Source organism: Pristiophorus japonicus, chromosome 4 (genome assembly GCF_044704955.1).
Source record: "Pristiophorus japonicus isolate sPriJap1 chromosome 4, sPriJap1.hap1, whole genome shotgun sequence".
NCBI lineage: Eukaryota > Metazoa > Chordata > Chondrichthyes > Pristiophoridae > Pristiophorus > Pristiophorus japonicus.
The window spans coordinates 241,404,241-241,431,427 of NC_091980.1; the positions used below are offsets into that span (position 1 = coordinate 241,404,241).

At 49.7% G+C, this 27,187-nt stretch overlaps 1 protein-coding gene and 1 long non-coding RNA gene across 2 annotated transcripts in view; one reads left to right on the plus strand and one right to left on the minus strand.

Moving 5' to 3' along the window:
• The window catches only part of rtraf (RNA transcription, translation and transport factor), a 23,468-nt gene extending 22,601 nt beyond the window's left edge, over positions 1–867 (minus strand). Inside the window, exon 1 of the mRNA XM_070879218.1 lies at positions 690–867. Within this exon, the coding sequence (XP_070735319.1) occupies positions 690–750 (61 nt within the window). The 5' untranslated portion in view covers positions 751–867. The remainder of the gene's footprint in view (positions 1–689) is intronic.
• Positions 685–13,690, plus strand: LOC139263328 (uncharacterized). Its single transcript, XR_011593111.1, has 3 exons — positions 685–1,059; positions 5,160–6,756; positions 11,627–13,690. It is a non-coding gene; the product is annotated as an uncharacterized lncRNA (long non-coding RNA).
• Positions 13,691–27,187: the final 13,497 nt, after the last annotated feature.

Consider the following 27,187-nt stretch of genomic DNA (forward strand, 5'->3'; position numbering starts at 1 on the left):
TGCACCATCACAAATCTATTTCAAAGCTTAGTTACTGGAAATAAAATGTTTTATTTTGTCTAGGTTGTCTCACTCTCGCTCAAGAACCCCACTATAAATTTGCTTCTGGACAGATTGTACTTTGCCACTTTGCAGCTTGTACAAATACAAATTCACAAGGAGTATTTATCCTGTGAAAATCGTATTTAGTTCAATTCTATTATTTCCTACAAATTAGAAATCCCGATTGGGTGCACATGAAAGATCCTGTGCCACTATTTAAAAGACAGGGAACTGTGTTTTCCATTTTCTTCTTCACCCACCATCATAATCGGATTAATTAACTGCTCAATCACTTCACCACTGCTTGAAAGAGCTTGCTGTGCACAAAATGGCTGCTCCATTTGCCGGCATAACAGTGATTTATATGCTGCATTTTGGACCTCTCTCAGACATACAATGGAAGTCTTTAGTTTTTTAAATTAATTTTAAAGCATTATGCAAGACTGAAGAAACCATTGGTGGGTGGCTCGTTAAGTATAGAAATCGTGCTCGGCTTTATATCCCGGACACTGCAGCATCAGCTTGAACTATACAAAGCGGAGCGCACGCGCTGTGGCCCTGGCGCAGGTTAAATTGGGCCCTGTGAACCATCAAAGCGGCCACGGCCTCGCAACCGGTCCAACAATTGCCGGTTCCGGAGCCCATACCTTTACAGTCAAACACGCCGCTGTTATGATACTCTAAAGCCGACAACTTCCTCCGAAACATGTTAACGTCTAACTGTGTTATTCGCCAACAATGAGAGCACCCGTCACCGCGTCAGTTAACCGAACCAGCCCCGCCGCACGCTCGCAACGGGACGACGTCACCTCGCGAATGACAGCGCCTGCGCCATTTGGGATCACCCGACGTCACCTCGCGAATGACTGCGTCTGCGCCATTTGGCATCAGTCGCCGTTAACTCGCGAATGACTGCGCCTGCGCCATTTGGGATCACTCGACGTCACAAAGGCAGGTTTTCCTTGGCAACTAAACTGTGATTGGTTCAACAAAACTTTATAAACAATCAAAATTAGGGTAAGTATTTTTGCGATTCTCAGTTTCAATCTTTCACAGTGCGCAGCGCTAACGAACACCATATCTTGGAATCCCAAACCCTCCGCCACACCCCCAATCCATAACCCTATCCGGGCCTCGGTGTCAATAGTGCGATGCATCATCATCATAGGAAAAATGCAGGGAACAGCGCCAGCCCTTAGACATTACAAAGGCCTTTGACACTGTCAGCCGCGAGGGTCTATGGAGCGTCGTCTTCCGTTTCTGATGCCCCCAAAAGTTCATCAACATCATCTGCCTGCTCCACAACGACGTGCAGGCCGTGATCCTTACCAACGGATCCATTACAGACCCAATCTACGCCCGGACCCAGGGTCAAATAGGGCTGCGTCATCGCCCCAACCCTCTTCTCGATTTTCCTCGCCGCCATGCTCCACCTCACAGTCAACAAGCTCCTCGCTGGCGTGGAACTAAACTACAGAACCAGTGGGAACCTGCTCAACCTTCACCGTCTCCGGGCCAGGTCCAAGACCACCCCAACCTCTGTTGTCGAGCTACAGTACGCGGACGATGCCTGCATCTGTTCACCTACAGAGGCTGAACTCCAGGACATAGTCGACGTAGTTCTGAGGCGTACGAAAGCATAGGCCTTACAATAAACACCCATAAGACAAAGGTCTTCCACCAGCCTGTCCTCGTCGCATAGCACTGTCCCCCAGTCATCAAGATCCACGGCCCCCCCCCAGCCGGACAACGTAGACCATTTCCCATAATTCGGGAGCCTCTTATCAACAAGAGCAGACATTGATGACAAGATTCAACACCGCCTCCAGTGCGCCAGTGCGGCTTTTGGCCGCCTGAGGAAGAGTATTCGAAGACCAGGCCGTCAAATCTACCACCAAGCTCATGGTCTACAGGGCAGTAGTAATACCTGCCCTCCTGTATGGCTCAGAGACATGGACCATGTACAGTAGACACCTCAAGTCACTGGAGAAATACCACCAACGATGTCTCCGCAAAATACTACAAATCCCCTGGGAGAACAGACACAACAACATTAGTGTCCTCAACCAGGCCAACATCCCCAGCATTGGGGTGATTTGATAGAAGTATAAGAACATAAGAAATAGGAACAGGAGTAGGCCATACATAGAAACATAGAAAATAGGTGTAGGAGTAGGCTATTTGGCCCTTCGAGCCTGCACCGCCATTCAATGAGTTCATGGCTGAACATGCAACTTCAGTACCCCATTCCTGCTTTCTCGCCATACCCCTTGATCCCCCTAGTGGTAAGGACTACATCTATCTCCTTTTTGAATATATTTAGTAAATTGGCCTCAACAACTTTCTGTGGTAGAGAATTCCACGGGTTTACCACTCTTTGGGTGAAGAAGTTTCTCCTCATCTCGGTCCTAAATGGCTTACCCCTTATCCTTAGACTGTGACCCCTGGTTCTGGACTTCCCCAACATTGGGAACATTCTTCCTGCATCTAACCTGTCTAAACCTGTTAGAATTTTAAACGTTTCTATGAGATCCCCTCTCATTCTTCTGAACTCCAGTGAATACAAGCCCAGTTGATCCAGTCTTTCTTGATATGTCAGTCCTGCAATTCTGGGAATCAGTCTGGTGAACCTTCGCTGCACTCCCTCAATAGCAAGAATGTCCTTCCTCAAGTTAGGAGACCCCTCGAGCTTGCTCCGCCATTCACTAAGATCAGCTCCACTTCCCTGCCTGCTCCCCTTAATCACTTATCCCCTTATTGTTCAAGAAACTGTCTATTTCTGTCTTAAATTTATTCAGTGTCTCAGCTTCCACAGCTCTCCGAGGCAGCGAATTCCACAGATTTACAACCCTCTGAGAAGCAATTTCTCCTCATCTCAGTTTTAAATGGGCAGCCGCTTATTCTAAGATCATGCCCTCTAGTTCTAGTCTCCCCCATCAGTGGAAACATCCTCTCTGCATCTACCTTGTCAAGCCCCCTCATAATCTTACACGTTTCGATAAGATTACCTCTCATTCTTAATTCCAACGAGTAGAGGCCCAACCTACTTAACCTTTCCTCATAAATCAACCCCCTCATCCCCGAAATCAACCGAGTGAATCTTTTCAGAACTGCCTCCAAAGCAAGCATATGCTTTTGTAAATATTCCAGGTTTGGCCTCACCAATACCTTTTATAGCTGCAGTAAGACTTCACTGCTTTTATACTTCATCCCCCCATCCCCTTTGCAATAAAGGCCAAGATAGCATTGGCCTTCCTGATCACTTGCTATACCTGCATACTATCCTTTTGTGTTTCATGCATTGATGCTGCCCGGAAATTTAGCATTCACTGCCATAATAATTTGCTGCTGGTCGACAACGAGTTGCACATTCAGGGAGTGGAATCCCTTGCAGTTCCTGAAAATCTCTGCATCCTGAAAAGGTGCCCGCATCGCGATGTCGATTGCTCCCTGCACCTTGGGGAAGTTAGCAATTCGGTAGAATCCTAAAGCCCTCTCAGTCTGAGCCTCCCTGGTCATAAGGAAGCTCATAAAGTCCATCCTGCATGCGTACAGGGCTTCATTGACCTGTCTAATGCAGCAATGTGTGGCATGCTGAGACATACCTCAAATATCACCAGCTGAGGCCTGAAAAGAACCCAATGCATAGAACGACAGTGCCGCGGTGACCTTGACCTCGACAGACAGTGCAGTCCTGATGATGCTGGTAGGCTGCAGATCTCCCCTTATGAGCTGACATATAGAAACATAGAAAAACATAGAAAATAGGTGCAGGAATAGGCCATTCGGCCCCTCGAGCCCGCACCGCCATTCAATGAGTTCATGGCTGAACATGCAACTTCAGTACCCCATTCCTGCTTTCTCGCCATACCCCATAGAATAAACAATGAATGTCAGGAGTGGAATTCACTGATAACCTCTTTGTGGAAGCGCAGTCGCCAAAGGCAGGTGCTGTCGGGCAAGTTGAGGTAAGACTGCTTCTCCCTGTTCTCCTCATCAGTCTGTCATGTCTTACATTGGGCACATGATGCTGTTGAGTGTACCTTCTGCCATCTCGAGTCCGCAGCATGTGAGTGGTCATCAAGAGAGGATGAAAAAGGACAGGCCCCATTCCAATAGCTATCTGTTTTCCACCGATTGTTCACGAAGAATGAATGTCCCTACTAAGGCACCTAGTAAATTCCAATCGTCCACAGTACGATAAGATGTTTGGTCAGATGTTCACATCACCTCCAAGGACCTTCAGAGTACATTCAAACTCTCGCGAGGTTGAAGCAGAGCAGCCTTTTAAATGATGCAACCTGTGATTTAGAACATGGCGTCCATACCGCTGTCAGTAGTTCTGGTTAGTTCAACTTTTTCCCAGCGGTTTTTCGGCGAGCGATATTGTTGGCGAGTTGTGTGCGAGGTGCCAAAAGTAAGGATGGGTGATATACTGGGCGTTAGTTTCAGCAAATGTGATCTTTACGACAAAAAACAGTAGGTGGTCAGTATTATTAAATCTCAGCGTTAATTACGTGTGAAAGTAACGCTGGGCGATATTATGGGCGTTGGGTTCGCCTATTCTGATGATTCCGCCAAAAAAACGTGGATGGGCGGTATTTTTTCTCGGCGTTACATGGGGAAAGTAATGCTCGGCGATAAGTGACCGAGAAATGGGCGTCAGTTTCCATTTTGTGGCTAAATGGGTGATATCTGGGCGTTACGCGTCATTTCAGTGTTAAAATGGACGTTAAGTGGGTGTTATGCATGCAAAAATAATGTAAAATCTAGCCCACCTGGATCCAGTGCCACAAAAAGTTCAATGACCGCACATGGCTGGTCAAGGTGAGTGAAGGCTTCAGCATATGACATATCCCACCATGTGAACCACAAGCCTTACACACAGCTCAATGCACCACACCCCATCAATCACCGACCAACCATCTCCAGCTATCACCACTCATGCCTCACAATCATGGCTTCACTTCACCCTCACACACTTACCACTGTTGCAACACACACACACACACACATCTCACACTTTCCACATACTGTTAGCTATTCAACCATGGCAGGCACATCATCCAAACCCATTGCACAACACTCACTGACACACCCTTCCCTTTCTCTTGCAGGCAAAGGTGGCACAGAACAGGCATGAGCAAAAACAGACCGGAGGTGGCCATTGAGACCCTGACCGACCTTGAGGAATCTGTCCTTCAAATTATTGGAGGGGCAGTGACAGAGTCTGTGGCCAGTGGAGAAGTTGAAACAATTGCTGCTGCTGATGATGGTTTGGTCATACAAAACCTTCTTCTCCCTTCCCAGTTCCCCCTGGTCCCACAATCTCTTCTCACTTACAAGCTGCTGATGGTTTATAAATGGATATCTTGCTTCTCCCCTCCCCTATCCCCTCACCCGACCTTTGTGCCTTTCTGCTTTGAGATACAGCCTGTCCCTCATCATCATCAGCAAACTGACGGAGGAGACGATGAAGAAGAAGAGACAGCGGCACTGCATTTGACACTCACAGACACCGGCTCAGAAAATGGCACTGCGCGTTCTTTAGAGGGTAGTATAGAGGTAGTGTTGGGGGAGAATTATTTCTTAAGTTTATAATACTCTTCTTTCTGTACCATGTAAATGTTCAAGCAACAAATTGTCTGCTTAAAACAAAAGACACATTTAGACCCCAACGTTCGTTGACCCCGAGTCATGAAGATAGGGGAAGTAGAACAATGAACGGTTGGAGATGCAAACAGATGTACCTCGCTTTATGGAAGACAGTTCCTTGTTTTTCTGCTGAAACGGGGAACTAACCCCACTTGTGTGTGCGTATGCTAGTTAACCTTTGACTTACCACAATGTAAAGATAGATTGTGATAGCATTACCATATAGGGTAAGACGTTACAAAAATGTTAGATAATTGGACAATGGTGTAAGGGGGCAGGACCGCCCACAAAGGTATAATTGTAACTTGAAAACTTCGCTCGGAGAGAAGGGTGTGGCGAAGCTGCGGAGTTTCCCCACTTCTCCCAGAGCGCTCTGTACAAATAAATTGTGACGTTTCCCTCACTGTTCTCGGACTCGGTGTGGAATTTATTTCCCTTACAGATTTGGCGCTGCGAGCAGGGTGAATATGGTCGCTTCTAGCCGGTGGAGAGGGACGAGTAATCAAGGTTTGACCGTCCAGTCAATTGAGCCCCAGGAAAGGGTGACTCCCGAGCCCCGATTCACCAAAGAACAAAACGTCCGTGAACAGTGAGAAAAACCACAGTTGAGCCACGGGTTAGAGTCTAAGCTAGGATGGTGTGAGTGGTGTGTGTGTGTGTGAAAGAAACGAGTGTTCCCCGCCACCTCGATTGTCACAAACTATCTCAGTCACCTAACTTGAGCCGGAATTAAGAGGGCGAATGCTCCACATGAAGGCCAAGGATTAAGGGAACATAGAGAGGACAAAGTGGCGACGGAAAAGTGGAACAGTGAGTGAAGTAGGGACTAATCTCCTTGCGACTTTGAGTCACACAGGTTGGAACATTGGGGGACGTGTGTAGAAGAATTAATGTGGTTGTAGTAAGTTGCGGGTGCTGCTGGAAAAGATCGTAGTGGGTCACGGAGGCCCCATTTTTAACGAATCGCAAGTGTGTTGAAACACCTCTGACGATAGACTGCAAGTCCTGAACGGATCGCTGACAGTAGTAAGACCGCGACGGGAAAGACTGCGATGTCTGGTAAGGAAACGGAGTCCCTGACCAGACTGTACCTAGTCGACCAAAAGGGATTGATAGATAGAATGCAAAAGGAGGGTTGGGACCCGGCAAAGAAGGTACACGAACAACAGGAGTGGTGGGAAACACAGAAGCAAAAGAAAATGAAGAAAGGTGCTGTTTTGTTGGTACAAATTGACTGATGTGGTGGAGAATAAAATGACAGAATGTGTAGAATTAAGCGCTAAACTGACAGAAAAAAAATAAGCGAATACGGGAGTTGGAAAAACAATTGGAAATGTACAATCCTCCCCGGTTTTTGGGGTTTAACGTAACAGCGGGCAAAATCGGAGGAGAAGGGCCACCCAGTATCAGGAGAAAGAAGAAGTTAGTCCAACTGCCCCACCGGCAGGGGACGACTCAGACACCAAGGAGGCGAAAGCCGCCCCTCTGAAATGGTGGGGGACGACGGCAAACCCTACCTCAAAATTTTGGCCATTCAGCCCGGCCGAAAAACAAATAGTCATGACCGAATTGGGACCCTTAAAACCCAGGTCGAACAACGAGGCTTATTGGGCAAAATTAGACATGTTATGGGACCTACACGACCTACACCCCTGAGACATTCACGCCATAGTACGCGCCAGTTGTCCACGAGACAAGTGGAAGAATCTACAGGGCTCTGGGATGTCGGACGGAGGATGGGCAACGGCGGTGACACACCTCACGACTCGAGCCCAGCAGGTCGCTGCGTTCCTCCTCTTTAAAACAGCGCTCCAAACCACCCCGGGCAATCCTCAGGTTAATTGGGGAAAAATCACGACATGTAAGCAAAGGAAGGGTGAGGGGAGTAGTGAATTCGGGGAACGATTATTCAAGGCCTATAAGGAGTCATTCGGACAGGCCAACCCGCAACTGACCGATCCGCCCTTCGTTCAGATGGGTTGTCCGCTGAACACCAAGCGGTAATAAAGTTGGGAGGAATGATCCACAATGTATACGATGAGGTTGTCCGCTGGGCATGTTCGGTGGACGCTCAGGATCATGAGGACAAGCCCGCAGTGGTGAAACAGGAGCGGGTGGGGCGGCAGGGACCACCTCCAAGGGGGGGTGGGGCATGTTTCCAATGTGGAAAGATGGGTCACATGGCGCGAGACTGCCGCTCTGCCAAATTATGTACATATTGCAATAAGAAAGGCCATGTAGAGGAGAATTGTTGGAAGAAAGGAAAGGGCGCGGGAACGTCCGGAAACACCTTGCACGATAAAGTAGGAGCCGAGGAATATAAGCAGTTCCTAGACTACCTAAAGACCAAGGGGACTCGCTGCGGGGCGGTGGCCCCGGCCCGTGGGCGAGGAGACGAGCGGATGTTTGTGTCTACACTAGTAGGGGGCCGTCCATGTGAAATGCTAGTGGACACCGGAGCCGCTGTCTCAATCACAAATCTACCCCTGCCCCTGACTTGGCATAAGATTTACATAGTGGGACTTGGGGGGGAACAAATTCCGGCGTTCAAAAGCGAGATGCAGGTGGTGGAACTGGAGAATAAACTCTTGTTAGCCCAGTTTTGGGTATGTAAAAATAATGAGGGAACTATCTTGGGAATAGACCTGATGAGGGAATTTAGATTGCTGGTAGACGCCGGGCACAATAAAATAATTTGGCCAGAGGCGGACGGACGAAAAAATAACTCGTCCATCGCCTTACGAAACATTGCAACAATAAGTAGCGCTGCCCTAAGGATCCGAAATTGGAAACAAGAGCTGGGGATATATGGAATAATATGTGAGGCATTAGGAGAGGTCTGGGCAAAAACAAAACAGGACACGGGACGGGTAAATATGACACCAATCCATATTGCAGGACCTGAGCATCAGGCGCACTGACAGTACCCAATAAAGCCGGAAGTGGTGGAAGCCGTATTAAAAATCGTGTCCGAGCTTGTCAGCAAAGGTATACTCTGGGAAACGGAGAGTACCACAAACTCTCCGGTATGGCCGATCGTAAATCCTGACGGGTCCTACCGTCTCACTATTGTTTACACTGCCCTGAACAAAGTTACCCCTAAATTACATCCCATAGTGGCTAGCCCGGCTACCATTTTGAATGGCCTGAGCCCACGGCATAGGATATTCACGGTGCTGGACATTGCAAATGAATTCTGGTTCCTTCCCCTGGACCAGGAGTCATAGGAGAAACTGGCCTTTACGGTGGGTGGGAGGCAGTATACCTGGAACCGACTGCCGCAGGGATTTCACAATAGTCCAGCAATCTTTCACCGGGTCATGGACTCTGTGCTGGAGACCATAGACTTGATTCCCTACCATAGCACAGTATTGCAGTATGTGGATGACCTAATGATAGCGTCTGAGGACTCGGAAGCCCACCAGGCAGCACTTATTGCAGTCCTGGAAGCTCTGAGCAATGGAGGGTTTAAAGTAAACCCCAAGAACGCTCAGATCGGCAAGAGACTGTGACGTACCTGGGACAGGAAATATCCCAAGGAATCAGGACCATGCCTAGTGATCGGAAGGTGGCGATCCAGACAATGCCCCGACCGATCTCAGTGCGAGGAGTCAGGAAGGTATTAGGACTGTTTAACTATAGTAGGAATTTCATCCCAGGGTTCGCCGAAATAGTAGAGCCAATCCAAAGATTGGTAAAAGGTGGAAAGCCTGCCACCGCACCCATAGAATGGGGAACAGAACAGGAGGAGGTATATGGGCGACTCAAACAAGCCCTGACCTCTGCCTGGGACTGGGACTGCCCGACATGGGGAAGCCCTTCCATATTTACTGTGAAAACGAAGGAGGGTTTTATGCGGCCGTAGTCGCGCAACAGAAGCGGCCGGTGGCGTATTATTCCACACAACAGTCACCTGTAGTAGGCAGACTGTCGAAATGCATGGCCGCCCTCGATTGTGCCGCATGGGCAGTGAAAGTCAGTGAACCCACCGTGATGACTGGGGATATTGTCCTGCACATGAGACACACCTTGGTAGAAATGCTGAATACCAGACGGTTGAAATCGGTCTCCAATATGCGCAGAGCACGGTGGGAGGCGATCCTGCTGCCGGTAGATCAATCCGTAGTGATCATAAGGGATACGGGAGGAAACCCGGCGGAGGGCCTCCTTGCGGATGGGGAACCACATGAATGTAACGAGGCAGAGGATGAGGCCGCCGAGGGCCGCCTCGCGGATGAACCGCTGGTGGGAGCACAGATGACCCTCTACGTGGACGGGTCTCGAAAGTACGTGGAGGGGACGCCCAGAATGGGTGGGCGGTAATAGACGACAGGCTGCAGACCATCGCATCGGGATGGCTAGAGGGGGGACTTTCGGCACAGGTTGCTGAAATCGTGGCCCTCACAGAGGCCCTGAAGTTAGCTAAGGGGAAGACAATTAATAGATACACCGACAACCGATACGCATTCGGAGTAGTTCATGATTACATGGTAGCCTGAGGAAGAAGGGGGTTCATCACAACAGGAGGGGAACCAATCCGGCACCAGGGGAGGGTCCAGGAGTTAGTAAAAGCAAAGGTGAGCCATTACAGGCAGCCGTAATAAAGATTCGGGCCCATCAGAAGGTCAGATCCCCAGAACAAGAGGGTAATCAGGCAGTGGATGCTGCCGCGCAAAGGGCACTGGAACAAGATTTAGAGGAGAGAACTGAGGGAGTGGGTAGTGTGGCGCATGAGAAGGTGGACATAGTCCAACCTCACGCGGATACCTCCCCCGAGGAGTGGGAAGAGTGGAAGGCGGTGGGAAGCGCCCCGGATAAAGACTCAGTGTGGAGGAAAGAGGGGAAGGTCATAGCCCCAAATTGTATTAAGCACACTTTGTTGGACCTACACCACGGTGTGGCACATCTGGGCAGAGGGTCCATGACGGAGCTACTCACGCGCGAATGGTGGTGGCCTGGAGTGGGCCGGGATATAGCCAAACACTGTCAGCGCTGTATAACATGTGCGCAACATAACCCTGGCAAGGCATTTAAGATACGGATGGCCCATCAACCGAGACCAAGGGGGCCATGGGAAAATATACAGATAGATTTCACCGGGCCACTGCCGGACTCGCGGGGGAAAAGATACTGCTTGGTGGTAATTGACCAATTCACTCGGTGGGTGGAAGCGTTCCCCACACGAAATTGTACGGCCACTACGGTGGCCAGGATACTGGCCGAGGAGATCATCCCCAGATGGGGAATGCCAGTGCAAATGGATTCGGATCAGGGCACCCACTTCACGGGAGGGGTGATAAAGGCAGAATGTAAACTGATGGGGATAAGACAGAAATTCCACATCCCATACCATCCCAAGAGCTCGTGGATGGTAGAACGGATGAATCGAACCCTTAAGGTGGCGATTGCAAAGGCAATCCAAGAAACCGGGAGGACCTGGGTTGACGTGTTGCCCCTCATTCTAATGAAGTTAAGAGCGATCCCAAATAGGATGACTGGGCTGTCCCCCTATGAGCTAATGATGGGTAGAGCAATGCAATACAACTCCCAGAAGGGATCATTACAGGGGGGACTGATGTGGGACCCTTAAGGGATAGGATCAGGAGGTACGTCCTGGAAATGAGCAACAGTCTTAAGGAGATGAGAACGCAGGTCAGGGATAAGTAGCTCCAGCAGGATGAGAAATTAGAATCCACCGCCCTCCCAGATGTGCCCCAGGCAGGGACCCGCATAATGGTAAAGGTCATCCCTGGGAAGCCTGGATTTGCACCCAAATGGATAGGACCGTACGAGGTTATGATTAGCGGAGATACATGTGCCTGCGTCAACATGAGAGGACGGGGGCAGTGGAAACACTGGACCCAGCTTAAGGTTTTCGAGCCGAAAAACTAATGCCTGTAGTATCCACCATTCTTTGATTCATCTACAGGTTAATAGAGACACTACAAGCAACATATACGGCCATTTTGCCTTTGACTAGTTGTTAATATAAAGTGATAAGAATGAAACTGTGTGCCACAGTCTGTATAGTAGCATTGGTGTACGTCAAGTGCGGCACGTGGGAAGCGAGACGGAAGCGAGAGCTCCATGTAAACACCTTTTTGTATATGTCTTATGTTTATGCGCGAAATGGGAACTTTTCTAGTTGCTGGGTGTGCTCACATATCCCTATACATTCCAAAGGGGGAATTCCTTTGCGCCCCGTTCCACTGACCCTAATTGAGACTGTCAAGTGGCTTCTGAGCCAGAATGGCACGGGAGGAGGGGGGCCAATGCAAGAACGAAGGATGAAAGGCAGGTCAAGAGAGGGATCACGGATGGGAGGAGGACCATCATACCGCTACCGTGTGGACAACCGCGGGGACGTCACCGAGTGGGAGAGTGCTGGGTACCCCATTAGTCAAACGTTCCAGGGATGGTACCAACCATCCTATGACCATAAAAGGGAGCCCCCATTCCTAGTCCTGACCAATACCTCGGGGATCGGGAGGCCAACCGGGACCATATGTTTAACCTGAAATGACACCAGCAGAAAGGGACATATCATAGGGTACAGCGATTGGCCACACAACCTCAATATCACAACAGGCGCACGGGTCACTATCCTCTCACGCCTTCCGACTAAAACAGGTGGAGGTCTGTGGGCCCAGTTTTGGAACTCCGACACAATATATGAAATGGCAGCGTATAGCGGCACGTATTTTGTGTGCGGGCATAGGGCATATCCCTGGTTACCCAGGCAATGGACAGGGTCCTATTATTTGGGATATGTGGTCCCCTTTGTCAGACAGGTATGTACCCTGGCAGAGGTGCGTACACCAGGTCGACGAAGACGAGCGATTACCCCGGTAGAAAGACTCTTTGGAGTTGTGATGTTCCCATACGGGATAGGGCGCACCATGGATGAACTAAGAAACGTAGAGAGGGTTTTGGAACAAATAGCTAACGACACTGCCAAGGCGATGGAGAACATAACAGCTGAAATGGTAGCCATACGTACTACCGTACTTCAGAATCGAATGGCCCTAGATTAAGTATTGGCCCAGAACAGAGGCACTTGCGCATTGATTGGGGCCGAATGTTGCACTTATATACCCGATAATTCAGAGAATATAACCAACCTAGCCGACCATATAAGGAGAGAAGTGAGGAAACGAACCACCCCGGATGGTGAAGTTGGCTGGCTGGGGGGATGGATGTCTAAGTTGGGACAAAGTATTGTACAGGGGCTGATTTTGATTGTGGGCATATGCCTGGCCTTGAACCTTGCGGTAATGATGATTAAGATATGTATGTCCAAGTTGTGTACCGCGATACCCATAGCTGCCAGGACCCGCATCAACGATACAACAACCCAACTTCCACCCGCAACATATCAGAAGCTGCTCCTCCATTTTCAGCAGTACCACCAACTCCAGGCTCGCCCAAGAATCCTGGCACAAGATGACGAGACAGTCCGAATGTAGGATTGGATTGTTCTTATCCGCATGAAATGGGAAAAGATCAACAGGAGGGACTGTTGGGGGAGAATGATTTCTTAAGTTTATAATACTCTTGTTCCTGTACCATGTAAATGTTCAAGCAACAAATTGTCTGCTTAAAACAAAAGACACATTTAGACCCCAACGTTCGTTGACCCCGAGTCATAAAGATAGGGGAAGTAGATGCAAACAGATGTACCTCGCTTTATGGAAGACAGTTCCTTGTTTTTCTGCTGAAACATGGAACTGACCCCACTTGTGTGTGCGTATGCTAGTTAACCTTTGACTTACCACAATGTAAAGATAGATTGTCATAGCATTACCATATAGGGTAAGATGTTACAAAAATGTTAGATAATTGGACAATGGTGTAAGGGGGCGAGACCGCCCCCAAAGGTATAATTGTAACTTGAAAACTTCACTCAGAGAGAAGGGTGTGGCGAAGCTGCGGAGTTTCCCCACTTCTCCCAGAGCGCTCTGTACGAATAAACTGTGACGTTTCCCTCACTGTTCTCGGACTCGGTGTGGAATTTATTTCCCTTACAAGGGAGGGATTCGAATTCCTGGGGCATTGGAACCGGTTCTGGGGGAGGTGGGACCAGTACAAACCGGACGGTCTGCACCTGGGCAGGACCGGAACCAATGTCCTAGGGGGAGTGTTTGCTAGTGCTGTTGGGGAGGATTTAAACTGATATGGCAGGGGGATGGGAACCAATGCAGGGAGACAGAGGGAAACAAAAAGGAGGCAAAAGCAAAAGACAGAAAGGAGATGAGGAAAAGTGGAGGGCAGAGAAACCCAAGGCAAAGAACAAAAAGGGCCACTGTACAGCAAAATTCTAAAAGGGCAAAGGGTGTTAAAAGAACAATCCTGAAGGCTTTGTGTCTTAATGCAAGGAGTATCCGCAATAAAGTGGATGAATTAACTGTGCAAATAGATGTTAACAAATATGATGTGATTGGGATTACGGAGACGTGGCTCCAGGATGATCAGGGCTGGGAACTCAACATCCAGGGGTATTCAACATTCAGGAAAGATAGAATAAAAGGAAAAGGAGGTGGGGTAGCATTGCTGGTTAAGGAGCAAATTAAGGCAATAGTTCGGAAGGACATTAGCTTGGATGATGTGGAATCTATATGGGTAGAGCTGCAGAATACCAAAGGACAAAAAACGTTAGTGGGAGTTGTGTACAGACCTCCAAACAGTAGTAGTGATGTTGGGGAGGGCATCAAACATGAAATTAGGGGTGCGTGCAATAAAGGTGCAGCAGTTATAATGGGTGACTTTAATATGCACATAGATTGGGTTAACCAAACTGGAAGCAATACGGTAGAGGAGGATTTCCTGGAGTGCATAAGGGATGGTTTTTTAGACCAATATGTCGAGGAACCAACTAGGGGGGAGGCCATCTTAGACTGGGTGTTGTGTAATGAGAGAGGATTAATTAGCAATCTCGTTGTGCGAGGCCCCTTGGGGAAGAGTGACCATAATATGGTGGAATTCTGCATTAGGATGGAGAATGAAACAGTTAATTCAGAGACCATGGTCCAGAACTTAAAGAAGGGTAACTTTGAAGGTATGAGGCGTGAATTGGCTAGGATAGATTGGCGAATGATACTGAAGGGGTTGACTGTGGATGGGCAATGGCAGACATTTAGAGACCGCATGGATGAACTACAACAATTGTACATTCCTGTCTGTCGTAAAAATAAAAAAGGGAAGGTGGCTCAACCATGGCTATCAAGGGAAATCAGGGATAGCATTAAAGCCAAGGAAGTGGCATACAAATTGGCCAGAAATAGCAGAGAACCCGGGGACTGGGAGAAATTTAGAACTCAGCAGAGGAGGACAAAGGGTTTGATTAGGGCAGGGAAAATGGAGTACGAGAAGAAGCTTGCAGGGAACATTAAGACGGATTGCAAAAGTTTCTATAGATATGTAAAGAGAAAAAGGTTAGTAAAGACAAACGTAGGTCCCCTGCAGTCAGAATCAGGGGAAGTCATAACGGGGAACAAAGAAATGGCGGACCAATTGAACAAGTACTTTGGTTCGGTATTCACTGAGGAGGACACAAACAACCTTCCGGATATAAAAGGGGTCGGAGGGTCTAGTAAGGAGGAGGAACTGAGGGAAATCCTTATTAGTCGGGAAATTGTGTTGGGGAAATTGATGGGATTGAAGGCCGATAAATCCCCAGGGCCTGATGGACTGCATCCCAGAGTACTTAAGGAGGTGGCCTTGGAAATAGTGGATGCATTGACAGTCATTTTCCAACATTCCATTGACTCTGGATCAGTTCCTATGGAGTGGAGGGTAGCCAATGTTACCCCACTTTTTAAAAAAGGAGGGAGAGAGAAAACAGGGAATTACAGACCGGTCAGCCTGACATCGGTAGTCGGTAAAATGATGGAATCAATTATTAAGGATGTCATCGCAGTGCATTTGGAAAGAGGTAATATGATAGGTCCAAGTCAGCATGGATTTGTGAAAGGGAAATCATGCTTGACAAATCTTCTGGAATTTTTTGAGGATGTTTCCAGTAGAGTGGACAAGGGAGAACCAGTTGATGTGGTATATTTGGACTTTCAGAAGGCTTTCGACAAGGTCCCACACAAGAGATTAATGTGCAAAGTTAAAACAGATGGGATTGGGGGTAGTGTGCTGACATGGATTGAGAACTGGTTGTCAGACAGGAAGCAAAGAGTAGGAGTAAATGGGGACTTTTCAGAATGGCAGGCAGTGACTAGTGGGGTACCGCAAGGTTCTGTGCTGGGGCCCCAGCTGTTTACACTGTACATTAATGATTTAGACGAGGGGATTAAATGTAGTATCTCCAAATTTGCGGATGACACTAAGTTGGGTGGCAGTGTGAGCTGCAAGGAGGATTCTATGAGGCTGCAGAGCGACTTGGATAGGTTAGGTGAGTGGGCAAATGCATGGCAGATGAAGTATATTGTGGATAAATGTGAGGTTATCCACTTTGGTGGTAAAAACAGAGAGACAGACTATTATCTGAATGGTGACAGATTAGGAAAAGGGCAGGTGCAAAGAGACCTGGGTGTCATGGTACATCAGTCATTGAAGGTTGGCATGCAGGTACAGCAGGCGGTTAAGAAAGCAAATGGCATGTTGGCCTTCATAGCGAGGGGATTTGAGTACAAGGGCAGGGAGGTGTTGCTACAATTGTACAGGGCCTTGGTGAGGCCACACCTGGAGTATTGTGTACAGTTTTGGTCTCCTAACCTGAGGAAGGACATTCTTGCTATTGAGGGAGTGCAGCGAAGGTTCACCAGACTGATTCCCGGGATGGTGGGACTGACCTATCAAGAAAGACTGGATCAACTGGGCTTGTATTCACTGGAGTTCAGAAGAATGAGAGGGGACCTCATAGAAACGTTTAAAATTCTGACGGGGTTAGACAGGTTAGATGCAGGAAGAATGTTCCCAATGTTGGGGAAGTCCAGAACCAGGGGACACAGTCTAAGGATAAGGGGGAAGCCATTTAGGACCGAGATGAGGAGGAATTTCTTCACCCAGAGAGTGGTGAACCTGTGGAATTCTCTACCACAGAAAGTTGTTGAGGCCAATTCACTAAATATATTCAAAAAGGAGTTAGATGAAGTCCTTACTACTAGGGGAATCAAGGGGTATGGTGAGAAAGCAGGAATGGGGTACTGAAGTTGCATGTTCAGCCATGAACTCATTGAATGGCGGTGCAGGCTAGAAGGGCCGAATGGCCTACTCCTGCACCTATTTTCTATGTTTCTATGTTTCTATGTTTACAAGTGGGATCTGCACGTGGTGAGTCATCGGTTACGAGTGGGCTCCAGCCAGGCCAGTGAGAAAGGGTAGCTCAGGTGCCAGCTTCCCAGAGGGCGTGTTCAAACACGAATTCTGCTCCACAGGACTCTGATTATGACCTCGATAGGGCATCCTTCAGAAGAAGGGTGATGGCCATGCACACGGAAATGCTAGGTGCAATGGAAAGCCTGTCAGAGAGCCACTTGTCAGTGTCAAGGAGCATGGAGGAGTCCAGCTCCAACATTGCACAGGGCTTCGCGCAGAGCTTGGAGACAATGATTTCCAGGATGGAAATGATGAACAACTCCAGGAGAGACTTTGTGGACCCATGGATAATGCTTGATGTGATGGGTAATATTGCAACTTCCATTGCAGCACAGGTGGAAGCGACCCAACGTCGCAGTGCTTCAGTGGAAGCTCAGACTATTGCCATCGTCACCGAGTCTCGAAAGGGGCTTGCAGGGTGTTGCAGAAGGCCAGCAATCTGTCCTCGAAGAGATTGCTAGGAAAGCTGAGGCGCCGATCCGGGAAGTGGCAGTGGGTCTGTGCAGCACGAACCTTCTGTTCTCTTTCAGGATGACAGCATTCCTATTCCCACCACTGCCACTCCGCCATTGCCCTTGCCGCTGCCTGTCAGCCAGCTAGCCCAGACTGCTGCCGGCTATGCCAAGGTGGTGCAGTCTACAGCCGGGACTTCTAGGTTCAGAGCTGCTCGAGGTCGTCCTGCAAGGACATATGTAATCTCCCCCACTGAAAGTGAGCAGTCTTCCACAAGCCATACTGCAGCCACTGGTGGAACATTGCGTAGGAGTACTAGAGGAGGTGAAGGCACACAAAAGACAGACTCTAAGGGAAAACATAAGTATGAATAGTTGAGATTCTGATGATTGGATTTTGATAAATTTTTATAAATTTTGTTTGGAATGTTTTTTTTTGCGGTGGCCAGGAGAATGTTGAGGTGTTCCGTGACAGAGGGATGGTATGATGGGGAAGTGGTGATCAGCGGTAGTCTGGGGTTTCATTCAGTCGAGTTGGAATCTGATGAGGTGCTCACCAACAGCCTACCTGGAATGGGGATTTGCTGCCTGCTTCCTCCCTCCTCCTCTTCTTCTGCTTCTTCCTCCTCCTCCACTTCCTCCTCCAAATCCTCAACCTCTTTCTCCTCCTCCCCATCCGGAGGTGGTCCCACAACCCCTGGTGGCAAGGGCTGTGCCCTCATGATGGCTAAGTTGTGGAACATGCAGCAGACCACCAATAAATAGAACACCTGCTTCGGCGAGTACTGGAGGGCTCCTCCCGAGCGGTCAGGGCAGCGGAATAGTTGCCTGACCACATCCAATAGTCTGCTCGTGGCAGCATGCTGTCATTATATGAGTGCTGGCCATGAGTGGTGATGTTGCGGACAGGAGTCATCAGCCAGGTGCTGAGCGGATAGCCCTCGGGGGCGAAATTTACTCGTTTAATAGCCTCATGGGGCGCAAGGCCGTTTTTGCCTGGGGAGGAGGCGCTACCGCCTCTTGGGAAATTGCCCCGAGGATTTGTGAGGCGATGCTCTGGAAGCGATGCGCCCCGGGCTGCCACACAACCAGCGATGATGTCATCGATATGCATAGCGACCCTTTTCTGCCCCGTGCTGACCCTTTACCACCCCATGGGGGAAATTGCCCCTCGGGCAGATGTCAATGCCAGCTTCGCGACCCGCGACATTCACTGCCAGGGCGCTGTTTAATGGGGAGACCTGTAGCGCCCCAGGCCGCCATATTTTTTGGTCGGCCGACTCTTGGGTTGGCCCGACCATGGCGGCCCAAGCGTGCACCGGGCCACCATCGTGCAGCCCTGCACTCCGGTTTAGGTGCTGGGCTGCTGGCCCGGTCTCACGCATCCCTGGTGGCCCAGTGGCGGCCAACAAAGGGCCATGCAGAGTGCGCAGTGGCCCTCCTCTTTAATTGAAGGGGAGGGACGTTGTAGTGTGTCTTAGCACCGCGCTATCGCCTTGGGAGTGCCACTCAAAGGAAGCAGAGTGCCAGAGATAGTGCTCCTCTTCCTTTGAGGGGTGGAAGGCCCAATTCCGCGTCGGGACGGGACTTGTGGGCCGGGCAGTAAAAGTCCCGGCCCCAGAAGGTTACCGCCCCCAATCGGGGTGAGGGGCAATTTCACCCCCCAGCCACCCTCGGCTTTGATGTGGTGGCTGGAAGATTGCTGGCACACTGGACTGACGTGGGATAAAGCTGCCAGGAGAGCGGCCATTCACCATCATGATGCGCTGGGTGTAGTCACACAACAATTGCACATTAAGTGAGTGGTAGCCTTTGCAGTTATGGAACAGCTCAGCATTGTTACACGGTGCCCGCAAAGCCACGTGTATGCAGTCGATGTCGCTCTACACCATGGGGAAGCCCGCTATCCTGGCAAAGCCACATGCATGCTCGTCCTGCTTCTCTCTGTTCAGAGAGAAGACAATGAAGTCTTTTTTCCTGGAGTACAGAGCCTCTGTGACCTCCCAGATGCAGCGATGGAAGGCAAGCCTCTGTGACCTCCCGGATGCGGCGATGGACAGCAAACATGTGAGATGTTAGCTATGTCTCCTACTGCAGCCTGGAAGGATTTGATAGCAAAAAAATTGAGGGTCATGGTGACCTTGAGGGCCACTGGGAGAGCTGTTGTTGCCCTGCTCAGAGGCTGCAAGTTTGGTTGCAGGAGGTGTCAGAGTTCTGTGACCACCTTTCTTAGTGAAGCAGAGCCTCCTAATACACTGCTCCTGGCTTAAGTGCATGTAAGAGAAGTGCTCTCGGAAGACTCTAGTTGTATAAGGCCTCCAACTGAGAGCCCTCCTGGCTCTCATCCTCCCCCCTATGCGAGCATCTTTTCTTCGCTGCCTCCACGCCATCTCCCTATGATACTCGAGTGGGAGAGGGGCTGCAAATAGAGCCCCCGTGACTGAGCAGAAGCCTTTAAATGAGAAGCCAGACCTTCTCCACTTACAGCAGCACTCCCTGTAACCTCAGCAACTTCAAACAAGTTTAGAAAGCTCCAAGAGTTGCAGAAACTTAAAAACATAAAAGGCTCCCTTTGAGCCTGCTCCGCCATTCAATAAGATCATGGCTGATCTTCGACCTCAACTCCACTTTCCTGCCCGACAGGCTTGATGGACCAGACGGTCTTTTCCTTTCGTATGTTTCAGTTCTGATTTGGTGGTCTATAACATAATCCCGGAGTCAGCTTTGATTTTTCAGTATTAGTGCTGTCTACCCAGAGTAGCTCCCTTTGTAGTTTTCTACACCTCACAGGATCAACCTTATTTACTTCCCAGGGATCCCTGATGTCTAAGGCTACACCACCTCCTTTTTTATCCACACTGTCTTTTATAAACACTCTGCTCCCATGAATGTTATATTCATTTCTATCTTCTGAATTAAGCCAGGTTTTTGATATTCCCACCACATCGCAGTTCCCAACAGCTTCCAGTTACGGCATCTCATTTATAATGCTTCTAGTGTCCATGAATATACATCTTAATGCAGGATAAAAACAGAAAATGCTAGAAATACTCAGCAGGTCAGACAGCATCTGTGGAGGGAGAAACAGAGGGTCATCGATCTGAAACGTTAACTGTGTTTCTCTCTCCACAGATGCTGCCTGACCTGCTGAGTATTTCCAGCATTTTCTGCTTTTATTTCGGATATAAAAGGGGTCAGAGGATCTAGTAAAGAGGAGGAACTGAGGGAAATCCTTATTAGTAGGGAAATTGTGTTGGGGAAATTGATGGGATTGAAGGCCGATAAATCCACAGGGCCTGATGGACTGCATCCCAGAGTACTTAAGGAGGTGGCCTTGGGAATAGCGGATGCATTGACAGTCATTTTCCAACATTCCATTGACTCTGGATCAGTTCCTATCGAGTGGAGGGTAGCCAATGTAACCCCACTTTTTAAAAAAGGAGGGAGAGAGAAAACAGGGAATTATAGACCGGTCAGCCTGATCTCAGTAGTGGGTAAAATGATGGAATCAATTATTAAGGATGTCATAGCAGCGCATTTGGAAAGAGGTGACATGATAGGTCCAAGTCAGCATGGATTTGTGAAAGGGAAATCATGCTTGACAAATCTTCTGGAATTTTTTGAGGATGTTTCCAGTAGAGTGGACAAGGGAGAACCAGTTGATGTGGTATATTTGGACTTTCAGAAGGCTTTTGACAAGGTCCCACACAAGAGATTAATGTGCAAAGTTAAAGCACATGGGATTGGGGGTAGTGTGCTGACATGGATTGAGAACTGGTTGTCAGACAGAAAGCAAAGAGTAGGAGTAAATGGGTACTTTTCAGAATGGCAGGCAGTGACTAGTGGGGTACCGCAAGGTTCTGTGCTGGGGCCCCAGTTATGTGAAGGTTACAAACATGACATCACCTCCCCCCGCAATGTCTTTGGGTCAATGATTGAGTCTTTCAGGTGGTCAACGCTCTCTCATGGAGCGCCGCAGTTGTGGCTCTGGTGGTTGAGCCATGGCATGCGTCTCTGTCACCTGAGGTGATTCCGGCCTGTCCGGGCTGGCCGCAGGGACTGTGCATGCTGCTGACTGTCCTTGATGCTCATTCACTGGCAGTGGTGTGGTTGACATCCAATGGTCTATTTCAGGTTCCTCAGTGTCCATGCTGAACCTTTTCTTTACCTGGTCCAGATGTTTGCGGCATATCTGCCCATTGTTTAGTTGACCACTATGACCCTATTTCCCTCTTTACCAATTATTGTGCCCTCAAGCCACTTGGGTCCTAGTGCATGGTTAAGCACAAATACTGGGCCATCCATTTCTATACACCTCCCCCTTGAGTTGCGATCACGGCACTCGGTTTGGGACTGCTGCTTGCCCTCAACAATGTCTGCCAGGCTTGGGTGAATGAGGGACAGCCGCTTATTGAGCGTACATTTCATGAGGAGTTCCGCTGGCGGGACTCCCGTGAGCGAGTGCGGGCGGGACCTATAGGCCAGCAGGAGGCGCGATAGGCGGTACTGAAGAGAGAGTCCCTGGATATGGAGCATGCCTTCTTTTATGACTTGGACCGCACATTCTGCCTGGCCATTGGAAGCCGACTTGAACGGTGCCGTCCGGACGTGTTTAATGCCATTACCCGACATAAACTCCTGGAATTCATGGCTGGTGAAACACGGGCCATTGTCGCTGACCAGAATGTCCGGCAAGCCGTGGGTCGTGAAAACCGTGCGCAGACTCTCTATGGTGATGGATGTCGTGCACGAGTTTATTATGATGCACTCGATCCATTTCGAGTATGCATCAACTACAATCAAGAACATTTTTCCCATGAACGGCCCCGCATAGTCCACGTGGATGCGTGACCATGGCCTGGTGGGCCAGGGCCTCAGGCTGAGCGGGGCCTCCCTGGGGGCATTGCCCAGCTGGGCGAACCCAGTGTTCCAGGTCTGAGTCAATCCCCGGCCACCAGACATGTGACCGGGCAATGGCCTTCATTAGCACAACGGCAGGGTGCTCACTGTGGAGTTCCCTGATGAATGCTTCCCTTCCTTTTTGGGGCATGACCACCCGGCTGCCCCATAATAGGCAGTCGGCTTGGATGGAGAGCTCATCCACCCGTCTCTGAAATGGTCTGACCTCCTCGGGGCACGCCCCGTGTGCGGGCGCCCAATCCCCAGTCAGGACACATTTCTTTATCATGGATAGGAGGGGTCTCTGTTGGTCCAGAGTTTGATCTGGCGGGCTGTAATGGGGGAGCCTGCGGTGTCAAACACCTCAACGGCCATGACCATCTCAGCGCTTTGCTCCGCCGCCCCCTCGTTGGTGGCCAGCGGAAGCCTGCTGAGCGCGTTAGCGCAATTTTCAGTGCCTGGCTGGTGCCGTATGGTGTAGTCATACGCAGCCAGCGTGAGGGCCCATCGCTGTCTGCGAGCTGACGCATTGGCATTGACAGCCTTGCTGTCGGACAACAGGGATGTTAACGGCTTGTGATCCATTTCTAACTCGAACGGTCTGCCGAAAAGATACTGGTGCATCTTTTTCACACCGTAAACACAAGCGAGTGCTTCCTTTTCGACCATGCCGGTACCCATGCTCTGCCTGGGAGAGCGACCTGGAGGCATAAGCCACCGGTTGTAGTCGGCCGTCGTCATTTTCCTGCTGCAACACACACCCAACCCCGTATGATGATGCATCGCATGTTAAAACGAGTTTTTTACAGGGGTCATACAAAGTCAACAGTTTGTTAGAACAAAGCAGGTTCCGCGCCTTGCTGAAAGCCCGTTCCTGACAGTCCCCCCAGAACCAGTCACAACCCTTGCACAGGAGCACATGTAACGGCTCCAACAAAGTGCTTAAGTTAGGCAGGAAGTTCCCGAAACAGTTCAAAATTCCCAGGAACGATCGCAACTCCGATGTGTTGCCGGGCCGGGGCGCGCGATGGATCGCTTCCGTTTTGGATTTGGTAGGCCGGATCCCGTCTGCGGCAATCCTCCTGCCCAAAAACTCGACCTCTGGGGCCAAAAACACACACTTGGCCTTTTTCAGCCGCAGGCCTACCCGGTCCAGTCGGCATAGCACCTCCTCCAGGCTGTGGAGGTGTTCCTCGGTGGGTCTCGACCCGTTATTAGGATGTCGTCTTGGAATACGATTGTGCCGGAAATGGATTTGAGCAAGCTTTCCATGTTCCTCTGGAAGATTGCGGCCGCTGAACGAATGCCAAACGGACACCTGTTGTAGATGAATAGTCCCTTGTGCGTCGTGATGGTGGTCAGAAGCTTGGATTCTTCAGCCAGTTCCTGAGTCATGTAGGCCGAAGTGAGGTCCAGCTTAGTGAACAGCTTGCCACCTGCCAATGTGGCAAATAGGTCCTCCGCTCTCGGGAGCTGGTATTGGTCCTGCAGTGACCACACGGTTGATGGTGGCTTTGTAGTCGCCGCAGATCCTGACCGAGCCATCCACTTTAAGGACAGGAACGATGGGATTTCCCCAGTCACTGAATTCAACGGGCGAAATTATGTCCTCTCTGAGCAGCCTGTCAAATTCACTCTCAATTTTCTCACGCATCACATATGGCACCGCTCTGGCTTTGTAGTGCACTGGTCTGGCATTCGGGATGATGTGTATCACTACTTTGGTGCCCTTGAACGTTCCAACACTGGGTTGAAACAGTGACCTGAATTTTTGTAAGACCTGTGAGCATGAACTTCGCTCCACAGACGAAATGGCGTGCACATCTCCCCATTTCCAGTTCATCTCGGCTAGCCAGCTCCTTCCCAAAAGCGCGGGGCCATTTCCCGGAACAATCCAGAGTGGCAGGTGGTTCTGTGATCCATTGTGTGTTACCACCAGGTTTGCACTGCCCAGCACTGGGATGATTTCTTTGGTGTACGTGCATAGCTGCGTGTCAATGCGTTCCAGTTTGGGCCTGCTAGCTCTGTGTGGCCATAGTCTCTCAAATTGTTGGACGCTCATAAGGGATCGGCTGGCTCCCGTATCCAGCTCCATGCGCACTGGGATAACATTCAATAAAACTTTCATCATCATGGGTGGCGTTTTAGTGTATGAGCTGCGGATGTCAGCCACATGAACCCTCTGAACCTCAGCATCCATGGCTTGGCCCCAGGCATCATCCTGCATTGCAGACCCCTCGTCTGATTCCTCTGTTTCATAGATTAGCCTCGCTGCAGCCTTTTTGCACATTCTAGCCAAATGTCCTTTGGCATTACAATTCCTGCAGGTGAACTGCTGGAACTTGCAGCTTTTAGCAGAATGTCTACCCCCGCATCTCCAGCATTGGCTAAGATTGTTGTTCACAAAGGGGCTGTTACCAGGCATTCCTCTCTGATTGTCCCCTTGGTTGTTTCTAAGCACTCTGGTGGTGGGTGCCAATTGTCCCATCACAGGTCGCATTGTTCCTCTTGATGGCATGAACTGCCGATCCTCCTGCCATTGTCTCTGTTGCTGCTCCACCCTAGAGCCTGTTGCTGCCTGGGCGGTGTCGAGTTGCCCTTGCCTGCCTGCCTGGGCGGTGTCGAATTGCCCTTGCCTGCCTGCGGGGTTCTGTATCACTTTTACAACATTAACTCCCTGGTTCATCGCAACGTTAAAACCAGGGCTGCTTGCGTAAATTATCTTGGTCTCCTCTTCCCCCGCTAAGAAGGTCTGAGCTATCAAAGCTGCCCTTTCCAAAGTCAAGTCCTTGTCCTCAATAAGCTTCCTGAAAATACCGGCATGACTAATGCCCTCAATGAAAAAATCCCTTAACATCTCCCCCCTGCAGGCGTCTGTGAACTTACTGAAGCTGGCCAAGCGCCTCAGGTCTGCAACAAAGTCCAAGATGTTTTTCCCTTCCCGACGCTGGTGTGTGTAGAACCGGTGCCGGGCCATGTGTACGCTGCTCGCCGGTTTCAGATGTTCGCTGATCAGCTGGCTGAGCTCTTCGAAGGACTTGTCGGCCGGCTTGAGAGGTGCAAGCAGGTCTTTCATCAGCGCGTACATTTTTGTCCCGCAGCTTGTCAGTAGATGCGCACTCCGCTTGTCAGCCGCTTCCACTCCCAGCCAGTCCTTTGTGACAAAGGTCTGCTGGAGTCGCTCCACAAAATTGTCCCAGTCCTCACCCACACAGTAACGTTCCTCTGTGCTACCTGTGGCCATCCTTATGGTTCAGTGATTCCCGTTTCTCGTCGCCAGATGTAGAGTTCTCAACTCTAGAACATATTCACACGAGGCATATACTGCAGACAAGGTCACTCATGACCTGCACCTTTATTCCCCGGACCAAGGAGTGCTGAGCCTGCGCGGAACCTCCCTTTAAGTACCTGGCTGACCAGGTAAGGAGTGTCCCCACAAGTTCACCCTCTGTGGTCAAGGTGTGTATTTCACAGTTGTATACAGTGTACAGTGTTGTTACATATTGGTTACAGTTATGTGAAGGTTACAAACATGACACAGTGTACCATCAGGTATCTCGGCAGCCATTGGCAGTCCTTTGGGCGGTACTTGGGCGGCCCTTGGCCTTCACCAATTTCAGCCCACTAGGGTTACTGTTCTCCTTCCATCCTGTTATTTTATGAAACTTCTCACTGTTCAGAGGCTTTAGAGACCTGAGCTCTCCCAACGGCAAAGCATTTCCCCGTTACAGTTTAGCTTGTTTACCAATTTAGATAACTCCTAATGGAGTTGTGATCTTTGTGAGATTTCTTTGCCCATATTTGAGCTCTTCGAAGTCTTGGTGCCCTGAAGCTTAGCATTGCTTTTGAAGCTTTTGCGGGAGTTCTCTGAAGCAGCTGCCAAACTGGTGGACTGCAAGTAGAAAACACTAGAAATCCTCCAGGGGACCCTATCCATCTGAATTCCTGCAAAGAAAAGAAAGAAAAGAAGTGTGCTAACCTTTTTTTGCAGGTCTTCTTACTTATCGTTGAGGTTAGACCTGCCTCCACGCAGCGGTCTTTTCCCCTGCTGCAGCGGAGGACCGTCCAAACCAAACTGGCAGCTCGGCAGGCGGGAGGACTCTTAGGTGCGTTGCACACCAGCGGACATCAGCGGGCGGTCCCTAGTGGTCTTCCCTCCCCGCCGGCGGGAGGCTTCCACCAAACTCGCTCAGAGGGGAGACCGCCCAGAAAATTCAGCGGCAGTGAATGGTACGTCCATCAATTTTGGCCCCATTAGACCTGTTTCCTGCCCAATTGCTTCTCCCTGTGATTTTACAGCATGAGAAAATTGTCAGCATTTAGACCTCTCGCCTCATTAAATCCCTGAATAATCTGTGAACTAATGTGCCATTTCCCCAGTTCGCTCCGGAAATGTACACCAGGGCGCAGGTTTTCCTGTGAACATTTATTCTCCAAGTGCAAAACACAGGAAAAAGGCATGGAGACCCATGGCATTGAATTTCTGCCCCTTTTGTGTTGTCCCTGGAGGTGGGTCTACATCAAGCGCTTCTCCGATTGGAGGATTGGAGAGAAGCAAGCAACAAACAGGCAAGACCTGAAAGTAAGTCCTTTTTTAAAGTTTTACAGGGATATTAGAGCAGGGATTGACGCTGTTTTTGAACAGCAGCCAGAAGGTGTCGACCATGGTGGCCAATTTTTATGCCCACTTCCAGGTACTAGGCTAAGCAAGTGGGCAGGTTTGCTCTGTGGGACCATTTGGGCTAATTAACGGAGCTGAACCCACAAATGCAGGTGTGTTCAGTACGTTGCATTTTAGTTATGTTCCGCTGCAC